This window comes from Nicotiana sylvestris, chromosome 8 (assembly GCF_000393655.2).
Source record: "Nicotiana sylvestris chromosome 8, ASM39365v2, whole genome shotgun sequence".
NCBI lineage: Eukaryota > Viridiplantae > Streptophyta > Magnoliopsida > Solanales > Solanaceae > Nicotiana > Nicotiana sylvestris.
In genome coordinates, this window is record NC_091064.1 from 136295376 (window position 1) to 136304657 (window position 9282).

General features: G+C 40.0%; 1 protein-coding gene across 2 annotated transcripts; it reads right to left on the reverse strand.

Moving 5' to 3' along the window:
• Window positions 1–435: 435 nt before the first annotated feature.
• On the reverse strand, window positions 436–3631 carry LOC104230167 (protein SAMBA). 2 transcript variants are annotated; one of them, XM_009782905.2, is made up of 3 exons: window positions 3115–3631; window positions 695–805; window positions 436–615 (listed from the first exon to the last, which is right to left on the reverse strand). In XM_009782905.2, the coding sequence occupies exons 1-3, from the start codon at window positions 3278–3280 to the stop codon at window positions 557–559; spliced, it is 336 nt and encodes a 111-aa protein (XP_009781207.1). In that variant the 5' UTR covers window positions 3281–3631; the 3' UTR covers window positions 436–556. The 2 variants fall into 2 exon arrangements, with proteins under 2 accessions (XP_009781207.1, XP_070010646.1); XM_070154545.1 differs by having other exon boundaries at window positions 436–805; window positions 3115–3369.
• Window positions 3632–9282: the final 5651 nt, after the last annotated feature.

A 9282-nucleotide genomic window follows, 5' to 3' on the forward strand; every position in this document is an offset into this window, starting at 1 on the left:
TCAAACTTAGGGCTTGATTCCCATCCTCATATATTTGAGAATGAAAAACTGGAACATTTTTCCATCGGTGACTAAAGAATATGATGCTGAAAAGTAATATGATGCTGAAAAGTGATCGGAAAGGAGGTCACAGAACGAGGCAATGACGGCTCACAAAGTAGACAACAAGCAGCAAGCAGAAGCTTCTCAACCCTCTTTACCTTTCTATCTTTTAATAATATTCGTATTTTAATCAGGTAAAATTTCAAAACTGACAATCTGCTATGCTATACCATCTGGTTGTAGGATGAGCAGCCTTTGTATAGTTTTGCTTTTCTCTCCTTTAGCAAGTGTTTTTTCCTCATTATTTAATGTCTTTAAGCTTATTTAGTTCATTGTATTCAGTATGAGCAACATATTAGTAAATTGTAAAATCAACGAGCAAGAAACAGGGACTAAAACATTAAATTTGTACACTCAAACTTCAAAAACAAAGTAAATCACCACATTTATACTACGACAAGCTCGTTAAATAAAAGCTACATTGTTTTACAGTTCTCAAGGAAGAAAATATTCCTCATTTTGATATGGGCAACTTAGAAAGCTTCCTAATTTCTCCATGTTTGTGAAGATAGCCTGTAAATGCATAGCAGTAAGGCATCAGTTACACTATCATCAAGTTCCCTAATTGTCCATTTTGTTTTTCCCGAGTTACCTGGCCTAGAAATCATGTGAATACGAGACCGAGGTCCATCAAACATCCAGCTATCCTCGTCTAAGGATTTAACCTCTTTATTCAGTGAAGCCATCAGATCAGATTTGAGAACTGCAAGCAGAACCAAGATAACTTTGGATTTCAGCATGAAAACTGAAACAGACTATATCACCAGCTAACAACTCAAAGTTTCTTAGAAAAACAAAGTCCATTACATCAAGAAAATAATGCAAATATGGCATTTGCTTTCTCAGCTAGAAATTTTTTGTTTAAACAACCAAAATAGCCAAATAACTAGCTGCTAGCAATATCTTTTTTATTCAGATAGGGGAAGTAAAGACTCCATTAAATGCAGCTTTAATTTGTGTTTGCCTAATTATCAATGATCATCATCAAGTTCTATAGAGCTAAGAACTTTAACGGCTTTATCTATGATAAAGCTGCACTGCTACCCCAAAGCTCCCACTTTTTGCGGGACCTATAGCCCAACCTGCTGAACCAAGGATGGCCTAAAACCGAAGCCAGACGCTTTCTCCACCAGATAGAAACAGCAAGTCACATGAACCATTTTGGTCCTTTTACAAGCAGTAAATGGCACAAGATGAAAAATTCTTAGTATAAGCCACAAAATTAAACATCTTGCTACCTTATATATGACACCATGCTAAACGTACTTAATATAACAGCTTTATCAAAAAGAGAAAAATCCTTAATATAATAGACATAACCTGTTGAAATACACTTCCCATTAGTTTTTAACAATTGGCTGTTCTAGATTGTCAATACAAATCTATGCAAACATTGTTGGCAGTGTTGTCAAAAGCAAAAAGCGCAAAAAAGCTCTAAGGTCTGTTGGGGCTTTAAGTGCAAAACGCAAATAAAGCGTGGGCTTTAACGAAGAAAGGTGCAAATGGAGAAAAACTACAAATATATATGTGTATTCCAGGACTAATATATATAAGTATGAATACCAAATATATGAACAAAGAAATTGAAGAAATTTTTATGATAAAGTAAAATATCAATTGTTTAGTGTTGTTAGGATTACGCTCATTGGCAAGGATAAGTATGCTTTAGAGCCTTAATGGCGACGCTGAAGCGCCCACTAAGCTAGGCGAAACGCTTAATATATTTTGAGCCTTGCTTCAGGGCTTAAGCGCGCCTTCGATAACACTGATTGTTGGTACTTAGTCATTTAGTCAGAAATATGGCGCTCCTTTAGATTTGTTTCAGACAGAGAAATCACTCTCTTTCATTAATTAACTAGTGAATTTACTCAAAACTTGTTATCAACATATATCTAAAACAACAGTTGAAAAAGCTATCAAACAACAAAACGAGTAATATAATGAAGTACTGGCCTTTTTGAACTCTGAAGAGCTGCGATAGTAGTAGTAGTAGTACATTTTACTTACTAGTGGAGAAAAAAGCATCTATAACACTTAACCAACTAGTGATATAAAAAAGAAGAAAAAGCACTTACAATCAAAGAAAATTATCTATTTTCACTCGATGTAGAACAATATAGACATGTAAATGATATGCAAAAGTATAAGAAATTAAGATTGAGCTCTATCAACATTTTCCAGCTACTAAATTTGGAGTAAATGAGGTCTTACATTTGATCTTCCTTCAAATTACATCCATTGCATCTACATTTGTGTGCAAACCATACCTAACTCCAATTGCCAGCTGCCTCCAGCCCCTACTATAAAGCATCTGTCTCCATCTGTGCAGATACATTCCCCCCCCCCCAACCCTTACATGTCCTACTCACACGACCACATCAGTTTTACCATCTAGTTTCTATCACGATCAGATCAATCAATTTTTTCCTTTTAACTATTTGCAACTTTTAAGTTATTCTTTACAGTGAGATGCACACCAAATTTATGCAAAAGCTGCTGTTAACAGTCCCTCAATTAATCAGAAAATTATAATGTTGTGTTTTAAAACACTCATATCTTGAAAAATGAAAATCAGAGATATCCAATGAAACACCAGATTTTTTTTTCTTTTTCAAACATACACACTACAGACGTTAAAAAAAAAAAAAGTTCTCCAAGTTTTAGATTCAAAAGTAAAAACATGTGGTACTGGCAATCACGCTGTGCAAGTGGAAAATTCTTTTGGCTATAAATTACTGGCTTTTGCTTCAAAAATTTGAAGAGAGTTTCAAATTAGAATATTATTCAAATGAATTTTTAAATACTCCACTGCATTAAATAATCAATTTTAGCTATAGAATAATATTCCACTGCATTAGATAATCAATTTCAGATCGTTATTCGGCTGATTTGCGAAATAAATTAGGTCTTCTCCAGTCACACAGATCATTACTTGAAGTTGAATATACTTCCAAATGAAAACTAAAAACGTAAACATATTTTCACAAAGAAAATGCAAAAAATGTCACTGACCATTTAGAGCTTCATCTTTGCGATCTTGAATGGAGATGAGATCAGTAGGGAAGTTAAAGTCATCAGCGGCTAAAGACGATGACGGCCCTGCGTTTCCTCCGATCATCGCCATCGTCGAACTCGATGACCTCGCCGGCGACGATGTCAGGGAACTGCCTGTACTCATTTTCCCTCTACTTTTCCCCTCCTCGTATCCGAAAATACAAAACCCTATAGAAATACTACTCTGTCCGTTTTAAGTTTCGGACATTGTTTTTCAAGGTTAATTTTTTAAAAGATACACTCTTTATCCGTAAAACGGTATAATTGAATTTATGCGCGATTTATAGACAAGTGAATCGATTTGATCCCAAAATAATAAATAAATTAGACAAGAATATAAGACAGCGTTGAAATCGAGATAAGACAATAGCAATCTTGATTCCGGGAGCAGAGCTTCCGGAGGCAGTAGTAACAATATTAATAAGCAAGAAAATATTATTGAGCTTTTGAACAAAGTATAGTATTGGCTTGTCAGAAAATTCGTGTCCCTTACAATGGCCGTAGAGCTTACTATTTATAGTTGTACCTAGGGAACAAGGTCCTAGGATTATGCCCCTCTTAAATAACAACTATGAGGGTCATTGAAGAATGTGTAACGGTAGGCTGTGAATGCCATATTCTCTGTAACGGACTGTGCACTTAATGCTATAAAATACTCTCCACTAAATGATATCGGGTTGCAGTTATTTAATTCGCCTTTATGAATACCATTCTTTTCGAGATTGTTGCCTTCGGACCTGACTGTCCTCTGTCTTCGGCTCCATGTATCGCTTTCTCATACGAACATTTAATATGAACATATTTTATCCTATACAGATAGTCCCCCTGCTTTCTAGTAGCATAACCTTATTTCACCGGGAAGTTGGCAAAGATACCTTTTTTTGGTGGAAAATTCTCTGACCCCCTCTGAAAAGTTTCTGATGGTTGATTAGACGCACGTCTCTCCGCATTTAATGCCCCGAACACGCGTCATCCCACGATTCAGAAACACTTTTGCCGGTTATCGAGGTAATTATGGCCACGATTTTAGCCGCATATTCCTTTACTTATACACATTAAACTTCTCCATTTACACTTAATAACTTTCCAAACTGTCTCGAACTCTCTTTGCTCAACTCATACTTGTCTTCAACTTTCTCTATTCTTCTTCTTCAGAAAAAACCCTTTTCTCCTTCTGATAAAAATGGCCTTTTTTCTAGAAATCCCAGTTCCTCAAAGGGCATAGGTAGTGCTGATGATGCTGCTCCTCCCACGGTTAGCATCATTATTTGAAGAAAACTCATCACAACTAAGGACTTCGAAGAGAAGTATCCTTCCGCTAACCCTCGCACATGGGCTGTTGGCGTGTATCCTTCTTCCATCCGTCCTTCCAGCGTTCCTACTGTGAAGGAAGATTGTTGTTGCCATGATTTAAACATCATCGCTCCTGACCCGGTGGAGCGGATAACCTTACCCAAGAAGGGTTTCACGTATTTTTACACGCATCCCTTCACTTTTGGACCGTTCTCCTTGAGTGGAGAGCTCGACTCCATCATCATGGATTTCTGCATCCGTTACCAGGTATGTCTGGCACAGGTAAGTCCTTCTATGTGGAGGACAGTTGCTTGTCTCCGGCGTCTATGCTAGGATACGGAAGAAGAGCTATCCCTGGCTCGATCTATGGGTGGATGGAACGGTTCCTTGCAGTTGCCACCAGGGATATCATTCCGGCCACGACTCCATCTTTTCTGGAATTATGGAATCGTACACATAAGTTCACCGTTTGTCTTTTCTTCTAGTTAAAGGTCCACCATGCTGCTACTGATCCCTCTTCTTTCACTTATTTCAGCAACTTGGTAGACACTACATAGGGTTGAAGGCTTGGACCGGTGAGTTTACAAGATTTAGGATGTCACTACGGCCGAGACCCGCACATGGAAAGAACTGGCCCTTAAATATGGTGGAAGGCAAAAAATCATGGTAGGTCGAACTAATCTTGTCTTTACCTTTCATATAGGAAGATTGATTAACCTTTCTCTCCTGCTGAATTCAGGTCTACCCCAAGGCTCAGTTGTCGTCCCCGAGGAGGACGTTTTGGCTGATCCGCCTGACGCGGCGAGGCTACTACAAGAGGCTTTCACCCAAACAGGTGTCTCCAAGCCCGCTTTTGGTGCAAGTGCTTCTTCTCAAAGTCCACGGCCGGAGAACAAGCGACTAAAAAAGCGACGTTCCTCCGCGAGCGAGAAAAAAATAAAAAGGTGAAGGGTGGCATGCCCGAGCCGTCCACAGATGTTGTTGTGATGAGTGTCGTGATCTAGCCGGCCATAGACACCATGGTGATCGACGATGATGGAGAATCTAGTAATGAAGGGGCTTCCCTACATAGAAGATGACAACCTTCATCAGCTCAACAAAATGCTCAATCTATTGAGCTAGTCACGCTAACCGAGGATGAGGCCTCAGCACTCTGGGGAGTATAATGTAGTGGAAGATGCCAATTCTCACTTTCGAGTTCGAGTCGCTATTCTCGATACCATGAGGCTAGGTACTGGGTCTCTCCCATCCTCAATTGATGAGCAACCAACAACTAGCACTGTTGTTGCCGCAGCTGCTTCGCAACCTACAACGCTATCATCTTCATCTATTTCTTCACCAACTCTACCTTTGCCACCAGCAACTGCTACATCATCTCTACCGGCCGCAGTTGCCCGAGAGGAAGATGTCCCTCTTCCCTAGTCCCATTTCATGAGAATTTGGGGCATAATTATTATGCCCCCTTCGAAGATCCCCAAAGGAGGAGGAACATCACCCTCTCGGTTTCTACTGATGCCATATGTTGTCCCGGCCGGTGGAACTTGCTAATTATCTGAAGCCTCTGGCTTCAGAAAAAGATAGGAATAAAATACAAACTCTCTTGGGAGAGTGTTGTTGAACAATGCCATACACAACGCAACGACGGTATAATCTTTATTTCCTTTGTTGTTTCTTATATCTTTGTATGGCAGGGTTTTGAGTTTGCATTTTTGTTTTGCAGGCTAACTTACTTGCTTACGAGGGCCTTCATAGGTTGATTCTTGATAAGGAGGAACTTACCTCCGAGTGGGATCAATTGTTAGTTGAGCGAGACCAAATTACCGCTCGTCTCCCGAAACTGGAAGCACAAGCTGCTGAGGCCGTTGAATATGAGGCTCGGTTGCAGCAAAGAGAGCAAGAGGTAATGACCCTTAGCCAATAGACTACCCAGTTAAGGGTACAATTTGAAGAAGCTAGGGCAAAGTGGGTCAAGGTCCATAATGTTGTTCTTGCTGCATCAGATCGCGAGGCTGCCTATATGGAAAGATTTAATAATTTGGAGGCGGCCTTGATCTCCAAACCTGAAGAAGTTACTGCTGCGGAGGAGAGGAATGCCCGGTTGGAAGAGAGGCATAAGAGAGTCATAGAGCAAAATAAAGTTCTTAACTCCACTGTCGGTGACCTTGATGTCAGCCTCCGAGCCACTAGATCCGAGTGGGATAGCCTTCCAATTGAGGTTGACCATCTTAAAAAAAGAAGTGTAGCTACGAGTGGCTTCCCTCATTGCTGAAAAAACATATTCTATGTATAGCATGAAGAGAAAAACCTTGGAAGAGGCCAAAGCGGGCATCATTGACTTTGATACAGAAATCGCCAAGGCCCGTGAGCTGGAGTCAACTGCCCAAAGGGGTCTTCCGATCCAGCCTAATGCTACCGGCTCTTCTGGTTCCAGTTCTGAGTTCTCAAGAACTGAATAAGATCCTGAAGGTGATGATGATAAAGGCCAAGATATTGGGTCGGTGGCGGATCTTCCGACTTCTCCCGAGGGTGCAGATGCTTCTCTTCCTTCGAATTGTGGGGGTGCAGTAGTTTACCTTTTGCTTTCTTTTCTTTTTCATACCTTTTTATTTGTGCTATTTGGCACGTTTTCTGTGAATAGAAATACCTTTTCGTTTAAGTATTGTGCAAGTTTTCCTTTTTGCGTACTTTTCGTTAAGTATTGGCGCAAGTTTTTCTCTTTGCATTGAATTGTGCAAGGCTTTGGGTGTATTTTTTTTCCAAGAGCATTTGGATCCCGGGCATAAGTTCTTCTGGAATCAACCCTTTACCATGAAGGTTTCATAAGAGAGTGCCCTCTTATGTTTACGATGCTCTTGAAGAGGACGTCTCCTGTTCATTACGACACTAGTATTTGAAGTACTTGTTTAACTTTCAAAAGCTCTAACAAGAAACAACATAAAAATAAAAGGACTTTACTTTATTCTTTCCATTTTCAAAAGTACATAAGCATTCATTATGCTAAAATGAAATTGCCATTACTTGTGGCTAACTTGTATAACTTGTTTTTACGGGGTTGACCACGCAGTCCTCGGTCCCGATGATAAAACATTGTTCCCAGATTTTGTAGTTCCGGTCAATGTGGCAGTCATTGTTGCCATATTCTTATTACCCCCCCAGTGTTCGAATGCGAAGAATGCGAATTTGAACACTGGAAGTTTTGCACATTTGAAGATTCCACTAGTAAATGGTTAGATAATCTTTAGTTCAGTAGCAAACTTCACTTCCCCTTAGGAACTTTTGCTATTGAGCCAAAGATTATCTAACAATCCATAGTGGCTTTACCTTGTGAATGGTCGGGTAATCTTTGTCCGACAACAAACTTTATTTCCCGGTAGGAACTTTGCTACCAAGCAAAAGACTATCTAACCGCTCCGCAGTGACTTGTTGCTTGCATGCCTTGTCGTTTAAAGGTCTTATTTCTGCTGATGAAGCTTCTTTCGCAGTATGATTTCCGTTGCTACCTCATTAAAAACCTTGCTAGAAAAACCCAATTAGGACAAAAACTGGATGAAGGGAAAAAGAGTGCAACACATACTTTTAGTATACGCGAGGCTCATCAGCAATAGTATCTCTTAAGGTGTGCCACGTTCTAGTTGCTTGGCAACTTTACTCTATCTTGATTTTCCAATTCATATGACCTTGTTTGTTGATTCTGCTTGACCATTTGCGCTCGGGTGATAGGGTGATGATGTGATCTTTTTGATTTTTAAGTCTTTAAGGAATTTTGTGATCTTTGCGCCTATAAATTGTGGCACGTTGTCGCAGGCTATCTCTTTTGGTATTCCAAATCTACAAATTATATTCTCCCACAAGAAATCTACCACTTCGCTTTCGCTGATTTTCTAGTAAGGACCTACTTCAACCCACTTAGAAAAATAGTTAGTTAATATCAAAAGAAATCTTACCTTACTATGGGCTAGTGGCAACAAACCGACTATATCCATCCCTCACTTCATGAACGGCCATGGTGACAAAACTGAGAATAGTTGCTCTACCGGTTGGTGTACCATCGGTGCGTAGCGTTGACATATATTACATTTTTAAACATAAGCCTTAGCGTCTTGTTCCATCCGGGGCCAGTAGTATCCTGCCCTAATTAATTTTAACACTAAGGAATCCGCACCTGAATGATTTTTGCAGATCCCTTCATGGACTTCTCGCATAACATAGTTAGCTTTGGAAGCTCCCAAACATCTAGCCAACGGGCCTTGGAAATATCTTCTATACAATTGACCTCCCTTGAAGATTTATCGCTCTGCTTTAGTTCGCAGCGCCTGAGATGCCTTGGGATCTTCAGGAAATTTTCCATGCTCGAGATAATTTATGATCTTGTTTTTCTAGTCCGAGACCAAGTTGGTAGCATTTACTTCTTAATGGCTGTCTGCGTCCAATACCGAATGCATAAGCTATACGATCGTACCAGAGTCCAATCCCTTCATTTCTGTGGATGATCCCAGATTGGCCAATGTGTTTGCTTACGCATTCTCTTCCCCTGGGATGTGTATAATTGACCATTCTTGAACCGAGGAAGCAGAGCCTGGACTTTTACTACATACTATTGCATGCATTACTCTTTGGCTTCGAAGATCCCGTAGACCTGGTTTACTACCAATTGGGAGTCGCATTTGATTTCTATGACCTTGGAGTCCAGTCCCCGGGCCAGCTCGATTCTTGCAATCAAAGCTTCATACTCTACTTTATTGTTAGTTAGGGAAATAGTTCTAATGGCCTGCCTTAGGGTTTCTCCCGAGGGCGTGGTTAAGGAATTTGATAAATCCAGATTTGAGCTCTGGG